General features: G+C 41.7%; 2 protein-coding genes across 2 annotated transcripts; both read right to left on the bottom strand.

Annotated features, from left to right (window-relative positions):
• Positions 1-2,743: 2,743 nt before the first annotated feature.
• LOC115806215 (complement component C9) lies at positions 2,744-9,148 on the bottom strand. Its single transcript, XM_030766988.1, has 11 exons — positions 9,029-9,148; positions 8,518-8,620; positions 7,487-7,637; positions 6,939-7,083; positions 6,395-6,533; positions 5,534-5,734; positions 4,887-5,127; positions 4,489-4,617; positions 4,022-4,197; positions 3,537-3,765; positions 2,744-3,338 (listed from the first exon to the last, which is right to left on the bottom strand). Exons 1-11 carry the CDS (start codon positions 9,103-9,105, stop codon positions 3,181-3,183), a joined length of 1,749 nt encoding a protein of 582 aa, XP_030622848.1. The 5' UTR covers positions 9,106-9,148; the 3' UTR covers positions 2,744-3,180.
• A 6,002-nt stretch (positions 9,149-15,150) lies between these two features.
• aif1l (allograft inflammatory factor 1-like) lies at positions 15,151-27,547 on the bottom strand. Its single transcript, XM_030781390.1, has 6 exons — positions 27,458-27,547; positions 27,207-27,268; positions 25,047-25,113; positions 22,476-22,517; positions 21,630-21,792; positions 15,151-15,263 (listed from the first exon to the last, which is right to left on the bottom strand). The coding sequence occupies exons 1-6, from the start codon at positions 27,480-27,482 to the stop codon at positions 15,176-15,178; spliced, it is 447 nt and encodes a 148-aa protein (XP_030637250.1). The 5' UTR covers positions 27,483-27,547; the 3' UTR covers positions 15,151-15,175.
• Between the last annotated feature and the right edge of the window lie 442 nt (positions 27,548-27,989).

Genomic DNA, 27,989 nt, shown 5'->3' with positions numbered 1-27,989 from the left:
GTTGTCTGGGGGCCAGGTTGTTGTCTGCTAAGCTAAGCATCTCCATCGCTCTTTCAGTTTCAATGAAAGTTTTGACACAATGCACTTCATGTTGGTCAGATCATCCATTTCATCCATGTAACTCGTGGCGTTACAGCATCCGATCAAAAACACGGAAAAGGTATTTGATGCCTTTCTGCCTTTGCTTACATTGCTTTCTTCATGTGAGTAGTGGTGATCTTCAGCTCATCTCCATAATGTCGATCAAGTAGTCTCCTAGCTTCTTTGTAACCATCTTCTGGTCTCATATGTTCACAACTGCAAAGTAGGTCACGCAACTCCCCGCTTGTGAACTGCTCTAAATAATACAACTTATCTTGGTGGCTGTCGGTTTTGCTATCAAAGGCAGGTTCAAAGGCCCTTGTAAAATAGCTGTGAGACGATCCCTTGTGAATACTGGGATGTCTCTCTGTGGAAGTCAAGACATGTTCTGTTGCCTGGTGAGCATCTCAGTTACCTCATTTTGCCATTGCATCACTTCATAGTGGCTGTCTGTGCTTAGATTTGGCTGCTGGAAGTTGCCTGTACAGAGTGTTGATGCTTCTGGTTCCTCTTGCTGAGATGTCTGGCCGAGCATATGTAGCTTGCTTTGTATGTAGATGAGGTGAACATGGCTTCTCTTCCCGTTGATATGAATAATGAGAATATTCCTCATGCTCCTCTTTAACACTTAACACATTTTTAGAGCCTGTTTTTAATTTTACTCTTGACTCATAATAGTGATCCATAGCATCTTGAGAGCCTTCATATTCATTATAAAACCCTTAACTTTGCATTGGAAGCTGCAACTGCTGTCTGAACCTCTGCTCTTTTTCCTTGCTCTCAAACGAGCTTGTTCCTGCTCAATTTCCGGCTTCTCTTGCAAAACTGCTGCTTTTGCTAACAGTTCTTCACGCTCTGCCTCAATTCTTAAGCAAGCTGTCCTTGTAGTGGACACCTCCCAGACAGCAAGACGACATTGAAAAAATATTGATTTTCCATCTGAATCATCATTATGGTTGAGATTGAAATCTCAATGCTAAATAAAGGTTGGATCACCATTACAATACCGATGAAACCGGACAGTATGGTAATGTTGATGACAGTGACGTTGGAAGAACAATGATTTATAGTTGTCCTGATTATAAATGATTGAGCATCGATTTGTAGTTGACCAGGCAAACGACAACAATGTTGAAAAAATCATCGATTTATAGTTGACCAGGAAATGATGATGTGACATTGAAAAGCCACCGATTTATGGTTGACCAATATGATCGAAAAGTCATCAAATTATAGTTGACCGGGCGACCATCTATGAAAGACCAACGGCACCTCACACATCTGATTTGTGAATGCATATCAGGCATTTATTTATCTAATGTTTGAATGTTGAGTTGAACCAAATTGAATATTTGTAAATGCTGTACGACAGACCGCGCAAAGTGAATTCGCAAAGAATGAAATTAAAATAAACTAGTTTTAATAATCTTGTTTTTTAACTGATGTAAAGTTGTCCATGGTCATTTACATATAGACAAAACGTAATGTTTAATAATATAGGGCTATAAATATATTTAATAACATCCTGGCTGTAGATAAAGCAGGACATCTTTTTTTTCGCAATATTTTAAAGTAGTAATAGTAGTTTGCTGTGGTTTAATTTCGGTTAAAATACCATTGAAGTCCCGATCATTTTCTTTCTGTCTGAAAAGACACTGGTGAGATGCTATCACTGGGATTAATGTCATCATTCTCACTTGTGTCTTTGATGGAGTCCTTTCTCACCTGTGTGTGATCCAGTTTTCAGTTTCCTGAATATAATTCTCCTCTTCAGCATATTTGGTTCTGTGTTTACACTGATCCCCTTTCCTCTCCTTTCTCTGTTTAACTGTTCATATTCTTCAGTCTCATTCTTTTCACGGAACTCTGCCAATTTTCCTTTTCTTTTCTTTTCTTTTCTTTGAGAATGTCCTTTTCTGACTAATCGATGCCTCTAGCATTTCATCAGCCATATCGTTTCACAATTTATCTTCATCCACGTAAACTGTTTCAGTTCAGAGGAATTACACAGCTTCCCACTCTTCTTAATCATTCACAAAACGTTTGCCAAACGGGTTAATGGATGTGCGGAAGATTTCGTAACAAACTCAATGGCTCTCCCTCCTCCACAGATAATTTTGGTGTTTAAACAAAACGGCAGTCGCCACACCTCAGCAATTCTTCGCCACCGCCTCCTTCGGTGACTGTATCCTCTCGTGAATTCGTCCTCTTCGACACAGTTTCTCAGCTAGCGTAGCTAAGTCTTATGACTGTTATGTTAGTATAACCATAGATGTTTAAGAGTTTCAAGCGTATCATTGACGCGACACAAAGGTTCTTCCGATTCTCTGGCTGAGTTTTCCCATCTAACGACTGACTATTCGTACAAGTCCGTCAAAAAAATTAAAACGTAGCATGACACGACAGTCAAAAGACTTATCTGTTCTCTAAAAATCCAACAGTTTCTAACGATCAAAAAACAAAGACGAAAAAGACGCTCGCGCTTACTGGCCCTCATCAAGGCAACACTGCCTGGAAGTGGAACAGCCGCCCCAAGGAAGAATTGTGATGAACGATCAAACAACAATAACTACAACGACAATAATATTCTCATTATACTGCTTGAATTGTTATCCCACTTGTAAGTCACTTTGGATAAAAGCGTCAAAGAAGAATGATGATGCATTGTATTGAAATGTTATTCGCGAGAGTTAAAGACTTATACAGTATATATAGAGATATATATCTTAGCATATCTTCAGAAATGTGCAATGCATGGACTGACAGCTAAGCATTTGAGTTAAATCACCCTATCAAGAACACCGCACTGAAGTCCAGAGGTCAAACATGTGCTACATTTCTCAGAAGAAGACTGCTGATCCAAGACCAGTTTTTTGCTTTGGTAATCATGGTTAATACAATGTCATGAACCAAGAGGGTTTGATCATGAATTCTGATATGCTTGGCACACATTGGCTCTAAAAAGATGCACATGCACACGGTTGTAAAACACATGAATGAAAACAGTGATGGACACACATGAAGATGTGTGTACCAGCTTTTAATGTACTGCTTGTGCGTTAGCATGTCAGTAAAGGATTTGTGTATGTTCTGTGTGTTTCAGCAGTAGTCTTCGCTTCGTGTGTCTCCCTTGCAAGATGCACCCACGAGCCCCTCTGTGTTGCAGGTTCGTGTGCGTGTGCGTTTGCCTGCACTGCATGACGACCAGCCAGACCAACAAGCCCAGTTCCCCATCTGAGAGACAGTTCCATTTATAGCTAGGTGAGAAAAAAAAACAATAATATCATGGATTAATGAAAAAGAACAATCAGACTATTAAAACAGCAGGACAAATGCACACACACACAAACATATATGATTGCACACACGCATACATACTTACATACACAAATGCACACATACACTGACACATACACTGACACACACACTGACACCCTAAAGGCTCTATCTCTCACCTTTGATCAGGTCAGCGCGTAAATTCTGGCAGGCTATGCCATCAAACTCCTTTGGACAGAGACACACACACTTGCCGTCGACTAGGGAGACGGTGCCACCATTCTGACAAGGCTGGCACTTACACACACTGTACTCTGCCACGTAGTCATCCAGAGCCCGTCGCAGGTTTGTCCTGCGCTCCTGAGCTCCGTCCATATCCACAGGAATGAGGGTATAGATAGGCTCCGGCTTGGAGGGAGAGAGAGAGAGAGAATGTGAGAGAGAGAGAGATAGAAGGTGAGTGTGTATAAAGAGAGACAGAGATGGGAATTTAGGTAGGGAAAAATCATGGCAGAAGCAGACATAAGTTAACAGGACAGAGGGATTGTAAGGTTGCAAGATAAATGGTAAAAAAAAAAACCAACAACAACAAATGAACCCTTCGGGCTCACTATCAGGATTTGGTAATTCCATCACTAAAACATTTTGTGCATCTGGTACATACCTTGTTGTATATAGTTGTTGGTTTGACACCAAGGCTCTTTGCCCATTCAACATAGTGGGAAAGATCCAGCACCCCATCCTTTGAAATCTTACTTTTTATTGCCTCAACTGTCTCAGGTGTGCCCCCCCTCACAGAGGTTATAACATCTTCAATCAGGCGTGTTTCTTTATCCTGAACTGCAACACAAAGACAAGATATCTTTGTGTCAGTGTGTGTGAGGGTGTATGTTGGTGTGATTGAAACAAGGACAGGTGTACAGGTGAATTTATTATCAGACCAGCTTGCTTGGGAGTTAAGGAGACTAACTGGAAAGTTGAGTCAGTGACATTACAAAAACCTGCTCAATATTGACAGGATATCACCATTTCCTTGGTTAATTTTGGTCAGTTTCAGGACTTTTGAAGGGGAATGTTGTAAATGTAAACTGTACAGAACACACACACATACACACAAACAAACACACAAACCTTTGTCTTCTTGTTTTTTTGTCACAATTTTGCAGATGTCTGGTTTGATGTCTATTTGTTCACGTCTATTAGAAAGCCGAAGGAGCACTGTAACCTTCAGACAGTCTGACAGGACCTTCTCTGTGATCTCTGTAACCATAGCGAAAGAGCCACATCATATGAGGAATAAAGGTTTTGGGGGCCAGTGATTACAATTCAACTTCAGCTTCACTATCAATTAGTTACAATCTCTCTAGGCCGAAGGGAGTTTTGCCACTGCTGTCTTAAGCTTGACCACTGGGGATTTGTGGCCAAGTAGACTGTATAGCAGCATTGTGACACTGTCTGAAGAAACAATGAGAGAAGAAAAAGTAGCGCCCAAGTAAAACTAAACTGGAATCGGACGGCTTTGAACCTACGTTTTTTCTTGACCGTTTCTGAGTTCATGACGTAGACGAGTTCGTACTCTCCGCCGGTCCCCGCGCTTGTGGTGTAGTGCGTGCCATAATCCTCCATGAAGCGGAAATATCTGCCCTTCTCATATTCCGTCGGAAGTTGCTTTACGTCATCAAGGAAAGTCTTGGACAGCATCAGGCTTTGCGTTCTCATTTTGTATGTCATCACCTGCACTTTGCCTTTCATCCGTATGAAGCTTTTATTCTGAGTGGATATTAATGGAGGGGGAAGGAAACAAAATGGAGTCAAAAAGGAGGGGGGGGGGGGTTGCTGACAAGAGTTGGGTTAAGATGTTAGTTAAGGTGTATCTAAATTGTTTCTCTTCTCCTAGTCTAAGGTTATAAGAGAAGACAACCTAAACCATGTGTTCATAATGTATTTGGAGTCTTTGGTTGTTCTAAAATGCTCACCAAGCCAAACAGAACGTTTTAGATCTCTTTTCATATAATCAACATTAGGGAGAGAGGTGGACCATTTTTGGCCAGTGGCCTGGGTCATTTCCAGCTTGGCTTTAACATAAGAACTATCTACTTGATCAAAATAACTTCATTTCTGCTTCAGTAAACGAGACCCAGTCTGAATTCTCAGGCTTAGTTTGAGTACACCTTACCTTTATTGTGCTGTAGTCTGTGATCTTTTTAATCACATCTTTCCTTTCGTAATTCACTGCGACAGCACGGGAAGTCTCAGTGGGTACAAACTTAAAGGACAGTCCTAACCCAGCTCCAAAAGCACTCTCATCCATAATGTCTTTAATCAGAGAGTATGTGTCCTCATAGATTTTTCTTGACGTCTGTTCTTCCACTTTTGACTTGAAAGATAAAAAAAAACCCAAACCAGAACAAAACAAAAATACAGTAATAAGCTTGTGACACTGTTATCGGGCTCGACACCCCATGACTGATTGATAGATCAATTGTCACAATCTCTTGGACATACTTAAGGACTTTGACATTGGTTAGAGTCCCAAAACACAACTTCAATACAGTGTTTTTTTGGGAGATTTAGCGGAGAAGTAGTCACTGTTGAATATTTGACGGCAGAAATCAGAACAACACAGAAGTTCATTTCTCTGCACCGCTCTTTATATTCCATCTTAGTTCACTTACTAACGTTCATGAAAACTGAATAACCTGCACTCTGAATTAAGACTAAGTGTAATGACAAAGCCAGATTTTCTAAATAAGCACCCCTTGATGGCTTAAGGCGTTAGCCGTACCTGTAAATGAAGTGTTAAGTGGGCAGAATGGATTAGATTCTAGGAAAACATATGGACTGGCAGAATAAAAGTCTCAGCTCCTCTTAAGGGCTACGGTATGTCTTGGATACTGTCTCTTGGACCATCAAATTTGCAGTTTGAAGAAAAGCAAGACAAGTGATGACATGGGGATTTCCATTTCCTCCATTTCCATTCCTTCGTACATTCTGGACAAAACAATAAAACTTAATTTATTTGCAGAAGAGGACTCACTTCGTACTCAAGGACGGCAATATTCCATGGCAACCTCTCAGTTTCCATCGTGCTGGGATGCCTCGCACGATAGCAATAGCCATTGAAATTCTTGTTATTAAAGGCATTCAGGCGAGGTTCAGAACCCAGGATGTTCACACTGTCAAAAGAGAAATGAGATCTAATGTGGAGAGAGGATACTGAAACCTTCCGACCAATGAGAGAGAAGAAACCCAAACCTCTTGACCAACACAAGAGGGAATACTCAAGCCTCTTGACCAATGAAAAAGAGGATACCAAAGCAGAGTGGCTAGTGAGTAAGAGGATACCCAAGTCACCTGACCAAAGACAGAGAAGAAACCCAGACCAATGAGATACAGGACTCCCTGGCCTCTTGACGAATGGAAGCTTCTTGACCAGTATGACAGAGGGTACCTAAGCCTCTTAACCAGTTATCTGACTGGCTGATTATTATTAAGACTTATTTGGAGTCATCAGCACCAAACACAGCTTAATTCTCTATCTACTGTGCTGGGTCCTGGAAATCACAGAAAGTTGTTCTTACCCTGCTCCAGCCTCACTGGCTGCAAAAACCAAAGGTATGTTAGTGTTCCCACATGGAGACCTCTCTCTTTCACAGTCCCATTCATCTGAGCCATCATCACAGTCTTCATCAACGTTACACGCCAAACGTTTCTTTATACACATCCCTGATGGAAACAGAAAAGACAGCAGGTTGACTTTTTAAGTGAAAGTTAAATGTTACAACCTGTAAAAACACTATATCCAAACAAAATACTTTATCTTCTAACAGCACATTATGTTTGACCATTGAATCAGGATATTTGATTTGAATTGCAGTTCTAGATTTGAATGTTGAGTCAGAAAATGTAATTCGCATTGTGACTCTAACCCATATTATCTGATTCACATTTTAACTGTGATTCAGATTACACAATTCACATTGTGACTCTGACCAATACAACCTGATTCACTTTGAAACTGTGAGCCATAATATTTGATTCATATTCTGACTTTGTTTCAGACAACATGATTCATAATCATGATTACTATGCTTAAAAGCTTACTGCGATTGAATGAGAGTCCACTGACCTGAATCACATTGGAACTCTGACTTGGAACAGACAGGCTTCGGTTCCTCCTTGCACTTGGTCGAAGTAACGCACGATTCTCGATTACCAACAGGCTCCATGCATGGTTCACCACCGAACTGACCAAATGTTTCAATACTTCTGGAGCGATACTACAGCACACAAACCAACACAGTCTACAAAGAGAAACTTGTGGTGTCAAAGAGGCTGCAAGTTTTTAGAACATTGAACAACTTCATTATTTCTTGTAATGCATCTATGTGTTTGTACTCATGTGTATTTATATGTGTGTGCAGGGTAAGGAAGAATACTTTGAAAAAGAATTTAGTACCTGAATACTGAACACACAGTCCTAAATGTAATCAGTACTGTATTCATTTACAGTACTCAAAAATAGTCACTTATTCAGATTACATATAAAATGTACACACTTCATGGCCGAAAGTATCTGGACATCCCTACTAATTAGTGCATTTGGCTCTCCCAGCCACACCCATTGGTGCCTGGGGTGCAAAATAAAGCATATAGCAAAGCAATCTCCATAGACCAACATTAGCAGTGGCATGAGTTGTGCTGAGGAGCTCAGTGACTTTCAGCGTTGTGCTGTGATAGGACACAACCTTTAAATAAAATCATCCATTCATTCATTCACTCATTTATTTTCCAAGCGACCCATCCTAACTAGGGTTGCGGGGGGTGCTGGAGCCCATCCCAGCGTAAATCAAAATCAGTTTATCTGCCCTGCTAGAGCTGTCCCAGTCCAATCTAAGTGCTATTATCATGCTGCGTAGACATAGAAATGTCAGGCCACACAAAACAGGACCACAGATCACTAAAGTGTGTTGTGCATAAAAAAAAAAAACATTAGTCTTTGGTTACAAGAGGTCGCAATGAGTTCCACACTGTCTCTGGAAACAACACCATCACAAGAACTGTCTACTCACTGTGTCTGTGTATATATGTCTGTGTCTGTGTGTTCTTATTTGTTTTTATTTGCCAATGCGCTAATCAGTAAGTCAATTTGCTCCAAACCTTGGTCTTGGTACAGGGGTCACAGGAGCTCCAGTCAGACCATGGCGTCATCACGCAGTTCACAGCTGTTGGGTCACTGGCATTATGAGTAGTGCTACTATGCCTGTATCAAAAAGGGGGCTGTTTAAGTTCCCTTAAAACATCTTACCTTATTTGCAACACAATTCAGCTCCAAATCTCTGAACCCTCTTTGAAGGTTCAGCCATTTCTCGATCTCAGTTCAAAATCATCAGAAACTAAACTAATCTCTGGTCGCTTACTCAAAGAAATGCTTTGTACAGAAGTCAGTAAAACGCCATAGAGTTAGAACAAGAATCAAAAACTCCACTCCAAAACGTTCTTGATTTGATTTTTTCAACAAAGCATGAAATACATGCATGCATGCTTACATACATACATACATAAACTACTGCCATTAATATCATAATATTCCCTCTTACATCAAACGAGATTCAATGAAAAACAATGTTTTAGTTTCTATGCAATATCATAGCATGTAATTCATACGTACAGAGGTTTAGCTTCGCTAAGAGCAACAGCTGGACGCAAAACACATGCCACCACACAAAGAGCTGTCCAAACCCACATAGCGAGAGTCACGTTGAGAGGATCTGCCTTCTGGCGCGGTGAGAGAATAGCTCCTCAATTTAAGAACCACACTCCGTCTATTAATAATTAATCCAAGTGATTAGCTCAAATATTGACGTGCCTTGGATCTTTATCCTTACCAGGGCCTCTAAAAACAGACACTCAACTGGGTCTCCCCAGTTGCATAAGACAGAGTTTCCCCACAAAGCTGTGTCAGTTATTTATCTGTTACAATGGGAGACACGCAGTGTAAATACACATTCAATCAGTGTCAGATTAGAATCACTCACTGGCTCCTTCCAGTTCCTGTATTTTTCCATGGTGAACACAACGAAAGAAGTTGGATGTGTGTGAGGAACAGAAACCCATGGTTCATCAATGAGGAACTGTCCAGGAATAGACATCAACTGCTGTGCTGTAAAAATAGTATTTAAATAATCTGATTTCTGTATAATAAAACAGCTTTTTCTCTACACAAAAACAAACTTTTTTTTTCTTTTTTTGTGCCCGTCTCCCAAATACCGTGACACCACAGGGAAAATGACTAAATGCTGATGCATGCGATTGACCCACTGTGTATAGAAAGTACAGTCATTCGGTGATTTGGAGGGAGATGAGGGGGGATGCTATCCCCCTTGTTAACCTGCAACCCCCCCATATACTCTACAGAGCAGTGTCAGTGACCATTGGGCCACTGTCCCTGTTGAAAAAATAACAAATCACCCTATTGAGCAGAGTACAAAAAAATGCCAGTCTTTTTTCTGTTTGTTCAAACTGGATAAAATTCTGTCTGTGCGCATGCACATGTGTCTGAAATGTGAAATGTGTGATGGTACCTATCTTTCATACCTTCACTGTCAGTTAATTTGGCAATTTTTCAAAATGATCTCAAACTGGCAAAATTGAATTTGTAGTGTATTTCAAGAAATAGAATTAATACCAGAATTAATCACAGTTTCACCACATGTTTTTAGTTATTTGACCTGCTCCAAACTGGAATGTACCATTTTCTTCACTCAGCTCTTTCCAGTGTTTACTATAGAATTACCTTTTTTTTATTGTAGATTTCCTGTATTATTTATTTTTTGAATAATTGTACTTATACTTAACTGATTTAGATGATTTTACCTATGTCATGAGAAATTCAGGAAAATGTGCACACATGCACACAGGCATACACGCGCGTTTGTGAATGAACACACACACACACACACACACACACACACACATACACACACACAAGCACACACAAAGCTTATTCTAGGTGTAAGAGCCGGATTTTGATAAAACGATTTTTGTTCATAGTGTTTTTTCTTTTGAATGGTGCCACTTTTGTTGTGCTGCCTTGTGCCTGTGGACTTGGCTGTCAGTTGTGGAGTCGGGGTTGGTGGCATGCTGATTGGTTCACGGTGGACCCCCTGGTGCGCATGTGTGGGGATTGGACTGGTAGGAAAGTAGGGACGCTGCTGCAGAGTGGATGTTTCTCGGACACGCGCACGCTTGAAGGGAAGCAGCCTCTTGACCGCCATCCGTAAATTTATTATGATCCTGAGATGTACATATGATCACAATTGCTAGAACTGTAAAGGAAGAGTGATGTAACTGTTGAACATGATTTTGTTTGCTTAATGAACCTGAAAATAAACGACACCGACATTCACCCGGACCTGGTCGTGAGTAGCCTGCATCACAGCTGTGGTGAATGATAAAAGTTATAGTTGAATACGGATGCGAGTAAAAATTTACCCTTTATCGTGCCCACGTGAAAGACGTGGCTAAATTATAACAAAACACAGAACCGAAATTTTGCCGCTATACTAGGAATATAAAAGAACATAAATTCATTCAAGCCCATTTATACTCCGTGTCCACTTTCACGGTTTCCAAATTAAACAGCCTCCTGCTGAACCTTCAGTACTTAAAAACTGTAACATTTGAAAGTTACACACGTAAAGGCATCCTTCACACATACACACGCACGTTGGAGTTTGGAGCATTCAGGAATTTCTCTTCTTTACAACCTCATTTATAGCTGATGCTTCATATTTACATAAATACAGTTATCTCTGAGGTGTTTTCTGTTGGCTATCTATGCTGTAGGACCCCTGGGCTTGCGCTGTGTATGTACGCTGTCAGAACCTGAGCCCCAACACACCCTTGTACTCTTGAACTCTTGTTTTGTATAATTTGGGTTTTATTCAAGTAGATAATTACGATGTTTGCTGAGGCATCCATTTCTATAAAGGCATATGTCTTCGAAAGTAAAAATGGCATTCATTAAGCTTACTTCTTGTACCGTGGGTTTAAAGAAAACACATTAATTTTTCAATCTTGGATTAACGGCAAAGGCGTATTTTTCATGTCTTTGCCTATTAAAGTAACGTAATTTGGGAAAAACGGAACACAAAGGGAAATGAAGAAGAATGAATCAAGCTCATTAAAGACAAAATGTATGATTAAAATACTCTTTGGTTCATGTAATGGAACTCATTTTATCTCCCGTCCATGTGATTAACAGTGAGTGTTGGCAAATCTACACATTATGTATTATTATTGATGGTTTAACGCATTAACGATGAAGGAAAATGTTTTTGCAGGCCTTACAAGTGATATATTGGCTGCAGGCTTAGCACTTGTTGCATAAAAATTAAGATTATTTGATGAACGAAAGTGATTTGAAACTTTTCAGCTGTACTTTACTTTTTAACTTGTGATTTTAAATGCGTTCTACTTTACTGCAATTCCGCTGATGTTCAGTTAAATGAAGTTCTTGTTGGTCCGTTAAACCCAAGGGAGTTAGGTCTCAGATTCGTGGATAATGAAATTATTAACGCTGTCAAGTCAATCGTACACTAGAGGGCGCTCCACACTTGTTTCATGAAGCTTAGCGTAGGGTCATTTATCTTTCGTTTGACCTTTTTGCATCATCATCATTATTATTATTATTATTATTAATAATAACAACAACAACAACAACAATTTCACACTGTATTGAAGTGTAAGTGGCTGGAGATAAAAAATGTCCATAAAGAGCCCATCCTCAAAATGTAATGTATGATCAAGGATATCAAGTCTTGTAATAGACTTGCAGCATATCATGTAAATCAGCCCAGGCTAATTTTAGCGGGTGGCAGCTGACACTTTTAAGTTTTCCATATGTTTTCGTGTGGAAAAAAAAAGAGAATGTGGGTTACCATGCTTGCACCTTCTGTTCATCTTCCCCTCTGTCTCACCCTGGAGAACTGCTATTCTCACGCATCGTATCCGAGCACGGAAACACCCCCCCACCGTGGCCACTGAACAAACGAGAGACATGGCCACTTTATCTGTAAACGCAATAACGGCTATATTTAGATAGCGGGGTAGAGCGTGCCCCGAGGCTACAATTCTTGAGTCAAGGCTTTAACGGGAGCGCATCCTCTTGTGCATAGACCATACTCTAGAGAATCTCAGCTCGGGACTGGTAGATCACGACACTTACAGCAGAGCCTGCTCGGTCTAAAGCACAAGCCATTCTACTGCCGGCGAGACGTAAGCAAACACATTTTCAAGTAACCATTTAAATTAGTAGTAAGAAAGATGGTCCCGATCTAATTCCTGTTACTTCTCTCTCTCTCTCTCTCTCTCTCTCACACACACACACCAAAGAATGAATGTGACAAGGACTCTGTGCAACAGCAAAAACGTTTATTCCTTTGGTGCTTGGAAAACAGTACATAAACAAACCAAAATGTAATTTAAAGGTGACGTAAAACATCTGAATAATATTTTTAAAATAAGAGCACTAATTAATACGCTGAAATAAAATATCAAACCACAACCTATCGTATTAGCAATGCAACCCTAGAACAGCCACTACGAAATACGTCATGATTTTACTTCATAAATGTGACAGTGGAATTAAAGGTGGAAACAAAAAAATAACAGAGGCACAGAAAACCAAATTCTTTACATTATTAAACTCGTATGTCGTCACAGAGCTGTGAGTGTGGTGAGAAACACACAAGAACGATGGTGTAGGATACAAAATGCGCCCAAAATGACATTTAGGGTGCATGTTAAGCAGCTAATTGGTGATCGATTTACTTCCCCCAAGTCATAAATTTACTTTACAAGCCAATCCATTCCTGTTTTAACAGAGAATGGAGTGAAAATGATTGTGCTGTCAACAGCTTCCGTTACACAGCATCGTATAGTAACGGGCGCTAGAGCCTTGAGACGGATCAATGCAAACTCAATTGCGGAGGTGAAGTCTGCGCTCGTCTGAGACATGCGGATGAGAAAACGGAAGAAGCGATCGGTTAAAGGTACGTATGTACGTGAAAAGACAGATGGGACAAATTTGCGATGAAGAGTAAAGGTTGGGAATGGAAGTACTGTAATCTGCTACGGAGTGAACGGCCTGAGGGCGGAATTCTTCTCAGAGGAAAGACTGTGTTTGGAAAACCTTCTATGGTACACTGCAGCGGCAGAAATATTCACGGAATGTCACCAAATTCCCTCTTGACGCGCGCGCACACACACACACACACACAACCATCCACGCTCCCAAATCCTGGTCCATCGTTTGTAGAGCTTGGTCTACTGAGCAGAGTTATAGGCACTTGGAAAGAGAGTGATTTCCATCTAATTTACATTATGCACATGGCAAAGACATCTGTTACACTTAACACCAAACAGCATGGGCGGTCTTAAAGACACAAACTTTCCTTCCAGAAAAAGAGCATGACTCTAGACTTAACACAAGTAGGTCAAGAGAAGTTGGGCTAATTTGGAATTGATGAGAAGTTTTCGCTGGAATCCAAAGACTGATGTAGGACAGAATAACACTCCTAACCCAGAAATACAAGCTCTCTTTCCAAAAGCGTCATCAGACACTGTGCTTAACTAACCGTGTGCTACTGGAACAACAATAAGTCTACACATCACATTAAAACAGGGGATGTATCACTGACATAGGCAGGAAAAGACCAAACCAGTTCACAGGAGAAGAAAACAGACAGCAAGAGAGGTGTGTGTGGAAGGGGGGGGGGCGGGTCGAAATATCTGCTTCAAGCAGATCAGAAAGAAAGAGCACAGAAGAAAAGACTGCAAGCCGCCTTCTGTCGTCTGTTCTTTCTGTCTTTCCCTCGGTCAGTGAGTTATCACTCACTCCTTCTCTTTCCTTCAGATAATCCATTCATCTCTCTACACTGAAAATCAGAACTACAACAAGGAATTCATTTCACATTCTAGTTAACAATGAGTCTGAATGTCAGAGAATCTTCACAGCGGGGGGGGGGGGGGGGGGGGGGGGGTTGTCATGACAACTGGTTCAACACCATCAGGATTCAACTGTTTTTTTAAATTCTCTGTTTCTCTGTACTTTAAAAAGTCTCTGCCCCACCCTCTCCATTATCACATCACACATAAGAGCATGCTTGATTGGACTAACTTAATGTAAATTTTACAATAAAGTTTGTTATTTAGCTTACTTATTTAGCTAATGAAATTGCATTTCAATGGAAAAGAAGGAAGGAAAAAAAGCTTAATAATTCTAAATTAAGGTTCTTCCAAAAATCTTAGTGGATAGAAGTTAAAGGTCACCCCATACACACTACATTTAAAAACATCTGGTGTTACATACTAAAGACAAAACTGCCACTTCTCTCACAAACTGTGTGTGAGACAGAAAACACACACACACGCGCACACACACACACACACACACACATACACTTCACTGTTTCATTAAAACGACCCAGTTACTCCAGAAATGGGGTGAGAAAACTACTTAAAGAGACTTCAAACCCTCATATAAATATATACATGTATTTACTTATAAAAAGCTACTCTGTGCTTGCACTTCCTCACAGTAAATATATATAGATAAAGATTTTCATTCTTTCTCTTTAACTCTTTTTTTTTTTTTTTAATCCATCCCTTTTTTTGTGGACCGCTATGGTTCTCCCTTGGTCCTGACACAGGATGCAGGGTAAGGCTATGTACACTCCCTGCCCACAAACTGCAATGGGGGCGGGGTTTATGAAAGCAGGGCGGGCTTAGGGCAGGTGGCTCCTCCCTCTGTGGTTTAAGGAAGACTGGCAATGTCGCGTTTAGGCGGCGGGCCATCTGGCTTACAGACCGAACCGTTAGCCTTGTCTTCAAATATCATTACCCTGAAAAACAGAGTGAGAGAGAGAGAGAGAGAGGGAGAGAGATTACAATGGCATTCCCCTGCAAATTACATTAAACAATGACAAGTTACAGAAAGCAACAAGAGATGCAAAAGCAGTCACACTAACACACATGACATCACATTCAGTCACAACCCCACACTAACACACTAAGTCACATTCAGCAACAAGCACACTGTAAGTGACATTGAGCCACAAGCACACTGTAAGTGACATTCAGCCACAAACACACTAAGTCACATTCAGCAACAAGCACACTGTAAGTGACATTGAGCAACAAGCACACTGTAAGTGACATTCAGCCACAAACACACTGTACGCCACATTCAGTTGCATGCCCACATTAACACACTGTAAGTCACATTCAGCCACAAACACACTGTAAGTCACATTCAGTCACAAACACATGGTAGGTCACACTCAGTTACATGCCCACATTAACACACTGTAAGTCACATTCAGTCACACCCCCACACAAATACACTGTAAGTCACATTCAGCCACAAACACACTGTAAGTGACATTCAGCCACAAACACACTGTACGCCACATTCAGTTGCATGCCCACATTAACACACTGTAAGTCACATTCAGCCACAAACACACTGTAAGTCACATTCAGTCACAAACACATGGTAGGTCACACTCAGTTACATGCCCACATTAACACACTGTAAGTCACATTCAGTCACACCCCCACACAAACACACTGTAAGTCACATTCAGCCACAAACACACTGTAAGTCACATTCAGTCACAAACACATGGTAGGTCACACTCAGTTACATGCCCACATTAACACACTGTAAGTCACACTCAGTCACGCCCCCACACAAACACACTGTAAGTCACATTCAGCCACAAACACACTGTAAGTCACATTCAGTCACAAACACACAGTAGGTCACACTCAGCCACAAACACACTGTAATGTCGCCTTTCCACTGTATGGTACCGGCTCGACTCGACTCGTTTTTTGGTACCTGGTACCTCCTTGGTTTTCCACTGCACTTAGCACCCCCTCGATGTAGCTGGTGACACTGCAAGAAACTTTTCATTTGAAAGAGAAGCCTGATAACTTTATTTGGCTACCGAGTCATGTTAGATACGTGTTCAGGTCACGTTTATTTACATGTCCCCTCTGGTTTAACAGCTTCCGATGCACCGACTGTTACTACAGACATGCGAGTGGCAGAGTATTTTCCATTGCTTCATTTAGGCAGAGCAAGTTAAACGCTACAGTTTTTAACTGCTCTTCCACTGATAAACATAGCATTAGCTAGCTTTGTGGTCAACCTAATTTAGCAATGGACAGCGTTATAATCTGCTGTAAGTGATGTTGCCAGAGACTTTTTAGAAGTGACGAGGCAGAAACGATAGGACTGTTGTTTGTTTAGGCTGTGTTCACACGTAATGTCTTTTTCTGACGAAAACCGCTGGTCAAAGCAATTTTATATATATATATATATATATATATATATATATATATATAAAATAAAAACTGTTCCAAAATGCGGTTGAGAGCGTCCTTTGTTACCATAACCATAACTTACACTAACCTAGACTTAATGTTAGCTAACAGGCTAGATTTGCTAGCAACTGAAATAAACACAGACACCAACCAGAAACTCTTAGGACTCTCTGACCAATCAGTGGTCTGCAGTGTTTTCACGTCACGTTTTGGTACCTACTCAGTTCGCTTAGAACATTCAGTCACACCCCCACACTAACACACTAAGTCTCATTCAGTCACAAACACACTGTAAAACACATTCAGTCACGCCCCCACACAAACACACTGTAAATAAGTCACATTCAGTCACAAACACACTGTAAGTCACATTCAGTCACACCCCCACATAAACACACTGTAAATAAGTCACATTCAGTCACAAACACACTGTAAATAAGTCACATTCAGTCACAAACACACTGTAAGTCACATTCAGTCACACCCCCACACAAACACACAGTAAATAAGTCACATTCAGTCACAAACACACTGTAAGTCACATTCAGTCACACCCCCACACAAACACACTGTAAATAAGTCACATTCAGTCACAAACACACTGTAAGTCACATTCAGTCACACCCCCACACAAACACACTGTAAATAAGTCACATTCAGTCACAAACACACTGTAAGTCACATTCAGTCACACCCCCACATAAACACACTGTGAATAAGTCACATTCAGTCACAAACACACTGTAAGTCACATTCAGTCACACCCCCACATAAACACACTGTGAATAAGTCACATTCAGTCACAAACACACTGTAAGTCACATTCAGTCACACCCCCACACAAACACACTGTGAATAAGTCACATTCAGTCACAAACACACTGTAAGTCACATTCAGTCACACCCCCACACAAACACACTGTAAATAAGTCACATTCAGTCACAAACACACTGTAAGTCACATTCAGTCACACCCCCACATAAACACACTGTGAATAAGTCACATTCAGTCACAAACACACTGTAAGTCACATTCAGTTACAAACACACTGCAAATCATAAATATACACACACAGTAATGTCACATTCAGTCACACACACTCTCTCTCTCTCACACACACATGCAATACACAATGTAAGTCATATTCAATCACACACTCACTGTGAGAACAGCTAATGTTTAATTAAGTTGTTGAGAAAAAACTTTTGTGGACCCCCCCCCCCCCCACACACACACACACACACACACACCCCCACACACACACACACAGGCAGAGTCTGACTGAATTGGACTGAACATTAGTGACATGTCCGCTCAGAGTTGGTTACTGATGAAAACCTACTGAGACAGGACAACTTTGACACCCTGCTGTGTTAAACAAGAGGATTAAAGAGAAAGAGACAGACAGAGGGTGCTTAGCGAAGGGACAGAGTAAAAAAGAAAAAAAAGGGTCAAGGAAAGAAAGAAGATGAACTGGTAAACATGCAAGAAAAAGGAGGAACAAAAAGAGAAATAAACAGAAAGAAATAAAGTAAGAGAAATGAAGAGTTTCAGGGAAAAACGGAGGGAGAGAGAGAGAGAGTGTGAGAGATCTGAACAAGTCTATTCTGAGCTAACGTCTTTACTTTCCTTTTCTGGTACACCTCCACAAAGCTCCTGTAAGCCTCTAACAAGCCCTGATCCAGCCCTGTAACACCAACTAACCAGCAACCACATCCATTCACAATCTCCGACACCATCACACACAACCCTACCTCTCTCTCTCTCCCTCTCTCTCACAAACACACACAAACACACACACACTGGATCTCAAACACTGATCAAGCTGCCACTGGAGAGACTCTCCAAAATGATGACAGTTAATCTCTGTCATGTTCTACGACTTCTCACATCGTCTAGAGGTTTACCTATATAAGGTGCGGTGTTATTAAGAATTTAAGTCTATGTAACAGACTTTACTGATATAAGGTTAGAAAGAGGTCAAGTTTAGCTATACACAGCTAATCAGTCTGTGTATATTGCATGGTTTATCTAAACCAGCAACAAAAATAGCAACTCCCAGCCAATCCCAGCAAATCAAACTGAACTTTGCCTTCTAATCCCCTGTTTTCCTGGTTTCATGTGATTGAGCCAAATTGTTTTTCCCCTAATTGCATCCAACCCTTTCTTTCCTCTGCCAAAGAAAGCAAAATAACAGGGAGCTATAGTTTCTGAACCCCCCCCCCCCCCGTCACACACCGCCCAATTCCTCTCCTCCTCTTCTCTCCCTTGGGAAAGAAAAACAGAAGAATGGAGGGCCTGCCCAGCCTGTTAGTGCCAACTTGGAGAGTATTCATACTATGCCTGCAACCATCTGAGAGAGAGAGAGACAGAGAGAGAGAGAGAGAGAGAGAGACAGAGAGACAGAGAGAGAGAGAGAGAGAGAGAGAGAGAGAGAGAGAGAGAGAGAGGGAATGTGTACATTCTGCCTCTCCACGGACGGTAATATGTATGTCCTGATGGAACTGAGCCAAAGAAAGAAAGAAAGAAAGAAAGAAAAGCCAACCCTTGTCAACTCTCCTTCCCCTCTGTCCTTCTCTTCATTCTTCCCTCATTCTCTTTCCCTTTCTCTCTCTCTCTCTGGCCAGGGAATGTGGCTGTATCTAATGCATTGTGAAAAGGAGAGTAGGCTATGGAATGCCCATATAGGACAGAGAGCCCACAGACGAGCTGCCTGTTCTGTCTGTTTGTCTCAGTCTTTGCTTTGTTCACAGAGGGGAAAAATACCCCCCCAGAAAACAGGCTGTCTGAATAGAAAGGTATTCACTGACAATTAAAACCAGTGAAAAACACTTCTTTGAGCTTGTTCCATGATAAATTGGCCCTTATCTTTAATTTGACAGCTTTATTTTACTAAGACCCAAAAAGCTGCTACTTCATGCATCTCTGACTATCCATCCATTTAAAGGTTTAGACAGCTGCTGATGTTGTAAAATAATAAATGATGTCATGAAGTCTTTCAGATATGTCGGGGGGGGGACCAAAAACATGAAAAAACAGAACCCAAAAATGAGGGAACGTCTGTAATTTCAAAACAAATATTTGCAAAGCGTAACAAAAACCGTGATGAGGCAGGCTATAAGAACAATCAGACCCACCTCCCAGTATCGGGAGCCAATCAAAGAGTTCCTTACATTTATTAATCATGTCAAGTTATCTGTCTGTCATGCAGTGCTGCAGACTTTAACAACTCTAATCAACTTTCTCTCATTTTCTGTCGACATGCTATGCTCAGATTACAGAATTCACGAGGTCACAGTTCAGAAGGTTATGTGACGGCCTGACAGTCCAATCAGATGCTGAGGGAGGGACAACATTGGAACGGGAGGTTTTGAGTGGACGACTGCTCCTTTAAGAGGAAAGAGCTGATTAAGGTGCTCTGTGATCTGTGATGTGGAACTGAGAGAGCGTAGCTTTCTGACAACTAAGGACACAAGCGGTTGGAACAAAATCAGGAAAAGAGGGGAAAAAAAAGAACAGGCATAAAAGGGAAGTAGATTTTCATCAGATGATTAAAAAAAAAAAAAAAAAACTGGAGCTGATAAACGGCTGGCAAAGAAGGAAATGTTTGTGTGGTTAAGTTTTCTGGACTGAAAAAAAAGGCGAAAAAAAAACAACGAAAACGCTGGTTAACGAGTGGGCGATGTTGCGGAGGTGCCCGTGCGGAGATCGGGTCAGCGCGGGCTTGTCGTGTCGATCCTCTCCGCTCCTTAAACGAGCACGTTAAACCGTGTTTAGGACATCGTTAACCTCCTGACCCCGTTTCCATGGAGCCATGAGTGGTCCTGAGAGCAGTTTTGAGATGAATGCCAACACGGAGCTTCTGCACCACATCTGCACCGTCAGGGGAGTTTCATAACGAACAAGCGAACGAGAAAAAAAAAAAAAAAAGACTAATTATGATTACATAGTTGTGAAGGGGATAAGGTATTTTCACTTTGTTGCGTGTACTTTGAAGTGGACGTTTCCTTGGGTTTGGGTTATTTACAGTGAATCACAGAACTCCACCCATGACTGAAAAAAACAAAACAAAACAAAACCCCCCTCCCCCCCAAAAAGAAAGAGAACAAATGTTATGCCTGTGTGAGTTTTGAAAGGGTTTCACTGACTGGCTCTGCTGGGACTCATGGAAACACGCCAGTCTGTAAAACCAGACACAGTCATTTTCGAACAGAAAAGAGCATATAGCACATCTAAAGCCTTCTAAAACACATTCATTTCTGCTAGAAACAAAAAAACCCCAGTGGAATATAATGGAATTGTCCTTCGACAGAAAACCAAATCACACTAAATAAACACAGAGAAAAAGGCAACTCCACCCGAAACAAAACAAACCAAAACAAAACACAAAAACCCAACAACTTCACGTTAACTAAACGGATTCACACTGGACACGCATGGATACCCCATATTGACATAGAGCTCATGCTGCACATTACTGAACTATTCACAAAGTCGGGAACACATTTACACACAAACTGCAGGTTCCTCAGGAACAACTGTAATCATCTGAGAACGTCATGTGGCTCTTTAATCTGGTACCTCACAGAGACACTGCCCAGCTGTTGTCCTTTAAGCCGTTTTAGCTCCACCCACCACCAACAACCTGGGAGGCATCGCGTCCCCATGGATACCATGGAACAGACCAGAACCACCTGGGGCCTGGTGATGACATCACTCATCAAGTTGCATATCTCCCTCATCCCAGTGTGATAAGCTCTCTCACTGATACAGCTCTAGATACACTGACAACACTAAAACACACACACACACACACACAGAGATCACAGATGATAGAGAGACGGGCAGAACAAGACAACTGAACGCAGACACTCACAGTTTGAGCACTGCAGATCTCTTGCCCAGCATCATCTTAACGAAGTCTCTGTAGTTGATGGTGTCGCTGGAGCCGCCGGTCACCTCAGAAATCATCTTCTTCATCTCCAGATGAGTCTTTGGCACCCCCAGTTTCTCCATCATCCTCTTCAGACCCATCATGTCTGTGTTACATGCACACACACACACACACACACACACACACACACACACACAGGCACACACACATAAATACACGCGCACGCACACACACGCCCGCCCGCGCACACAGAGAGAGCATGTTTTTAGATGCAGAAATGCATATCATACCAAAACAAACAGAGACAGACCCAAAGTGCCACAGGTACAATAGATAGAGATCCGTGTTCAACCACACCCAGTCACGGCAGAGCAGCTCTATTCTACACCTGTTCATGGTCACATGTGTCACATTTACAGAGCAGCCAACAATACAGGCCACAGACAAGACATACGAGACTCCGCAGGACAAAAACACAGACACACACACACAGACTCTTAACTACTGTTACAAAGCCTGCTCGTATGACCTGCCTGTAAGTATATCAGGATCTGTGTTTCACACTAACAGAGCTGTGGTGAAAAAGTGCACACATCCAGACATGGATCCAAAAAAAAACCAACAGCTGAAAAAGACTAGCCCTTCAGTGTTTTTTCGCGTTGATTTTTTTGTCAAAGCTTTCGACAAGGGCCGATTATAACGGCAATAATTAGGGGCACCATTTAATGATTTACTCTAGACAACTCATCAGCACACAGACTCCTTTACGAGTGGAGGTTTACTTTAACACACACACACACACACACACACACATATATATATACAAACCTATCTCTCCTTGGTCATTGAGGTCAAACTCTGCATATTTATCTGAAAAACAAGGAAGAAAACACAAAAATGACACAATACATTAGAGTAAGTGAGTACAGGAGTACATTTGGAACAAACAAAAACCCCCACACGTTTGTAAACTATTTATTAACATGGAACTGTTACGAGACTGTATATATACACACAACAAGTGAGATTCTCAAAACTGAGAGAAGGCCAGATAAACGCACTGTAAAAGGGAATGTTCTGGAAATTGAAAACTATGATTCTACGAATTCTAAAATCGTCCAGGTCGACTGGAGTTGAGTTCTCTGATAACTTAGATTATAGCCGTTCGCCTGGACTCACGTTTCTCATTATACGTGTCATTTCAGGAGATATCCAGCGTTTTTTCCATTAAACACACAGCAGAGATCCTGCTCACACTCTGCCTTGATCAGGGATGTCGGACTAAGCGCTGTTTACTGTCACACATCATGGAGCTGCTCTTTTTGTAAAGCATTGTTATTTATTTTTCTATTCACCGCTAAAACAGTATCGGCTGAAAATGCAAAAGAGAAAATCATACTTCTTCACATCAGTAACATATATATATATATATATATATACACACAGGCCTATTAATACTCAAACAGTTTTCGTGTTCATCTCTTTGGGATCTAGTTTAGTAATGTAAGACGACCAAGTAACTGTGTCTCTGTTCTGTCATATCTATGTTTATATGACTCATCCCTCCTTCTCTCCCTAATCTGTCATTATCTCTCTCTCTTTCTAAATCCCTCCCTAAGTTCTCTCCGTTTCTCTCCCTCTCTCCGTTTCTCTCTCTCTTGCTCTGGATTAGTTTGTCTCAGCTTTACAATGGAGCTTCTGTTGAAGGAAGGCCTTGAGTGTGTAACTGTGGCATTGTGTGGAAAAGGGTGGGTGATTTGAAGGGGTTTTGGGTGTGGGTGGAGCTTCTACAATAGCCTGGCTGTAACTGATCCAACCCTCACGTCCAATCACAACGTCCATCTGTGTGTGAGAGTCCCGTCCAGCCCCCCCTCCCTGTCAATCACCCCTCCAATTCTCTAACACTTGATACTGACCCCTCCACTCAAATGGGTTATTTCCTCTGCCTGTCTCTGCTACGTTTTACATAAACACTAACCAATCAGACATTCCTCTCTCTTTAACACCACGAAACAGAGCACACCAGAACTCTGTACTGCCGTTTCTGCGCTTTCTTAGGCGTCTTCTCGCTGGGCTCGGAGAGCTGAGCACGCGTATGTGTTTAGTGTTTTGTGCGGGCACATGCCTATGGGACTAACATTGTGTTGGGATAGGGAAAAAAAAAAAGAGTTGGAAGGTTCATAGCTCAAAAAATAAAAACAACATCACTATATCTCTGAGATCTCTCTCTCTCGCTCCTCTCTGCCTTCGTTTTCTCTTCATCTCTCTTCCGCAGCTGTCCTCCTGTTCTTTTTCTCTCTCTCTCCTTTCATTCTGTCTCTGCTCCAGCACTCTACCGCTTTCAGTTTTCACAACCGCTCATTTACTAGACAATAACCTCCTCCTCCTCCTCTTCTTGTTTTCTCTCTTCTCCTCCTGATTGCTCTCTCTCTCTCTTTCACACATACACGCTACTCTTTTTGTGTGTGTGTCCCTCTCTCTCTTTCTTTCCTAGTTTATCTAGCAGGCCAATACACAGGTTTGACTCTGCAGGCAAATCCAGGGTCTGCAACAGCTGGAAAACAAGCAGGCAAACGTGTTGTCTGAACAAGAATTCCAAGAGACAGGAAGCGCGAGAGGCCTCAGGGGTCAAAGTTCGGAGGGCTTTGGGATCAACTGCGTGACAGGAAAGAGGGGGTCCAGAAGAACCAGACAGATGAAGACAGTTTTGAATTCTCTTTTCTTTCTTTAACCTTGAGCTATTTATCGACTGAAAGGTTACAAGGAGTCTAGAGGGAGGCTAGTTTGTCCTGTCTTTACTGAACACTGCTCGTACACAGAGGAAACTGTGAATTCAAATTACTGAAAAGGGGGCCAGAGTGAAAGCTAGTGTACATGTCTCTCAACTTAAACGAATGACACCGAAACATTTTACTACCAACCAAACAAAAGTTCCTCTCTCTCACCCACACACATAAACAGTAATAAGGATATAAGCTGAACAATAATGTTAAGGCGGAAACTTAAGCAGTGGGGACCAGATTTACGTGGTTGGATAAGACACGCGGATGTCTCTGTCCGCCTGAGATTTCTTTTCTTTCTTTTTTTTTCATCCCCAAAGCCTTTCATACTAACTCAACACTCCCAGGGCCAGGCCTAGAACATTCCTGTAAGACCACAGGAGAGAGAAAGCTTCTCTGTAGATCACTAAATCTCTCACAAACACACACACACACACAGAGAGAGAGAGAGAGAGAGAGAAATCTGAAGGATATAAATGTGAGTAATGATGCCATATACTGCACTTTCATAAACAATCATAGACTCTAGTGTATATTACCCAGAATTCCATCACACTGTCCTCCTGTGCTTTTACAGAGTTTATATAATGAGATTCCTCTCACAGGCACAATCCCTTACTTTTAAAGGAATCCAGTTTCTCCGCCAAATCGTCCTCATCCCTGTACTTCTGGTCTTCCATGAACTCCTGTGGAATACAGAGAGAGAGAGAGAGAGAAGGAGAGAGAGAAAGAGAGGGGGGGGGTACAATGAAGGAAAAAAACACATCTGTTAGATTCCCTTTCATCCCAATCTCACCAGACCAAAATGAAACAAAGGCTCCTGCCAAGTAACACCAGAACAGGGAGAACTCAGTCTCAATGCCTGGTTTACCTCCCTCTCAGGAGCAAACAGGACAGTGCGTCAGTGTGTCTTTGATGTGCGTGTCTGTTGACTTTTACCAGGGGAATTAAATAAATAGTGCTTCAATGCACAGCCTATATGGTTTTGTTTGTTTGTTTGTTTGTATTTTCAAGCATGTACCGGTCTAAATGTTGACCAGTTGTTGGCACCTCTAACACAGGAGGCTACGCTCACAGACAAAGACCAGATGCTTGTGTGTATCTACGGAAGTGTAATTGTCAGAAACAGAGTGCTTAGGTAGACCAGTTCTGTGTTTGCACAGTGTTATAACTGTTTGTACAAGAATATTTAATTACGTTTTAATTGCGTAGGGAGATGGTTTGGATAACGCTGATTGAGGGAGGAATCTGCTTGAGGAAGGAGTGCACTGGTGTCAGAAGATCAGCCAGTTTGTCTAAATGAGTGGACTCTGACTATGCCTAAAACTGAGGGACACAAACAAGAGTGTCTGACTCACTATTCGTCACCTGTCTCTTCTCGTAACGTCACACGCGTTCACACAAACAACCTTTTTATCCCCAGTACAGAGAAACAGAACGTGAGACACGCAATGAGAAAGAGAGAAAGAAGGTGAGAGTGTGTGCGTGTGCGAGAGCAAGAGAGAAATACATTTTAGGGTAATTAGAATCTAAAATAAGCCAGTGTGAATTCAGGTCAAAGGAAGGACACGCCCAGACAGCTGATGGATAGAGGAAAGAGAGAAAAAAAATGATTAATGCGACATCAGCTCCAGGGGAAATGAGACAGCCAGACACGACTCACTGAGTCATGATACGTGATGACCACGCACGAGGGTATCGGCGTTTATCAGGAAATATCACAGCCCCACGAGCTGCGCAAAGTATCTTCCAACGCATATTCAACGCAAATGAATACCTTTGTTACTTAGCTTTTCATCGCGCACAAAATTTTAGTTTGTTACGTGGTGGCGACAACATCACAACACGAGATACGCAAAACTATAAAGTAGTCCAGCAAATTCTGTAAATTTCGAATTCGTAATATGGTAAAAGGACCGTGCATTATCGAAACGGCCTAGCCAACAGTCGCATGCTCGCACAGCGACCTGGTTTTACTCTTTGTTTCTAGGTTTTCATGTGACCCGAACAGACCGCTCTGACAATCTGCCAGCCGAAACCAACAGCGAGAGAGAGGGAGAGAGAGAGAGCAGTTTGAATAGAGGCTGATGCTCAAATGCCATTCGTGGTCAAGTCCTCCAGCGCAAACCCGGGACACAATGGATTCATTCACACTGCCACTCAGACACCTGTTTCCCGTCTAAGTGCAAGGGGATAGCCGGCTCCAGGGAGGAGAAAGACCCGCTTTGACGACTTCAAAGGCTACTGATTATAAAGCTTTAGGGAAACCCTAGGCCAAAGAAACAAAACACAAAGTCCATTTATAAAATATCTGTATTTGTTTGTAATTTCGTGGGGTGTGGGGGAGGGCGTTAGGCAGTCGTTGGGTCAGCAGATCACGAAGTTATCTTACCTCCAGACACAGCTGGGAATGACATGTGGGTAACAAGTGGCTTTCCTACTGCGTCAGTTGGCCACAATCTCATTTGCTTGCACTAAATAGCTGATTGTACGAAGGGGAGGGGGTGTTCTCAATAATTTGATCTTGAACATTATTATTCCGAAATGAAACGCGTACAGCTGAATTCCCGATAAAAAAATTACACATCGATTAAAGCGACCACGATGAAGCAAGGCAACGCTGGAGTCCATTTGCGCGGTAAAGTGGTTCATTGAACCGGTATGACAAAAGAGGTCAGGGCCAAGAGTGTCTCGCTAACGTTATTCCCAGTTAGAAAGCGCTTTACACATGAACGAAACAGAAACTAATCTCAATAATAATTCAGTCAAAAGAGTTTACCTTGTTTATTTCTTCCAACCGATCCCTTTGTTGAGCTTTAAGCAATCCAAACGCCTTTCCTCCTAAAAAAAGAGAAAGAAATCCCGAAAAAAGACATTAAAACTGGTTGAATTTCATCATGGCTAATGCACTTGCTCGCTAACCGCACTCTCCCAGTAGCATTCCAACAGAGCTAACTGTTCTCACATAGCGAAGAGCGGCGACTATCATGATCAAAACAGCGAGCGATAAAAAACGTAAACAAGACTTACCTTGCATATTCTGATTCGAAGGCATTGTGGAATATCTAGGAATGGGTGATGAGTGATAATGAAAAGACAGAGAGACGAGTCGTGTGTGTGTGTGTGTATGCTCTCCCTCCCTGGGAATGAATGGCGCACACACATTGGTCGCAGGTCGGTTGATGCTGTCTCAGTGAAGCATCCGAAGCTGGGAACACAGAGGCGGTCTTCTACACCATCTTGTGGTCAGAACTCTCACATCTCTTGAGCAAAAAAAAAAAAAAGGAGGTTGAAATATTTCTTCCTGTTTAGTGACCATTTCAAAGTATTTTACTCTAGCTTTCGCTGAAAATTTAACGTATCAGCAATTGCACTTAATTCTGCGGTTGTATCAACATAATCACATGATGTGTGTCGTTTCTCATTTGTTTGTTACTTAATTTACAAGTTTGAAAGCATTCTGTCAAGTCGGTTATTAGAAACCCATCCCTCCCTCGTCAGCTGTGGCTAAGAATATAAGATATGAATGGTTTCAAGGTTCAAATGTTAGATTTCCCCTTTA

Source organism: Chanos chanos, chromosome 1 (genome assembly GCF_902362185.1).
Source record: "Chanos chanos chromosome 1, fChaCha1.1, whole genome shotgun sequence".
NCBI lineage: Eukaryota > Metazoa > Chordata > Actinopteri > Gonorynchiformes > Chanidae > Chanos > Chanos chanos.
Note: the sequence above shows the minus strand (reverse complement) of the source record. Positions and strands in the feature narration are given on the sequence as shown.

What these genes read in the sequence shown, in the direction of transcription:
- LOC115806215 (XM_030766988.1), bottom strand. Translation starts at nt 9,105, where the DNA reads ATGTGGGTTTGGACAGCTCTTTGTGTGGTGGCATGTGTTTTGCGTCCA. An exon ending in TTGCCGTCCTTGAGTACGAA is followed by an intron (nt 5,735 to 6,394) that starts GTGAGTCCTCTT and finishes TTATCTTTCAAG; the next exon opens with TCAAAAGTGGAAGAACAGAC. An exon ending in CAGACTACAGCACAATAAAG is followed by an intron (nt 5,128 to 5,533) that starts GTAAGGTGTACT and finishes ATATCCACTCAG; the next exon opens with AATAAAAGCTTCATACGGAT.
- aif1l (XM_030781390.1), bottom strand. Translation starts at nt 27,482, where the DNA reads ATGCCTTCGAATCAGAATATGCAAG. An exon ending in TTCGAATCAGAATATGCAAG is followed by an intron (nt 27,269 to 27,457) that starts GTAAGTCTTGTT and finishes CTCTTTTTTTAG; the next exon opens with GAGGAAAGGCGTTTGGATTG. An exon ending in CAATGACCAAGGAGAGATAG is followed by an intron (nt 21,793 to 22,475) that starts GTTTGTATATAT and finishes CATGTAACACAG; the next exon opens with ACATGATGGGTCTGAAGAGG.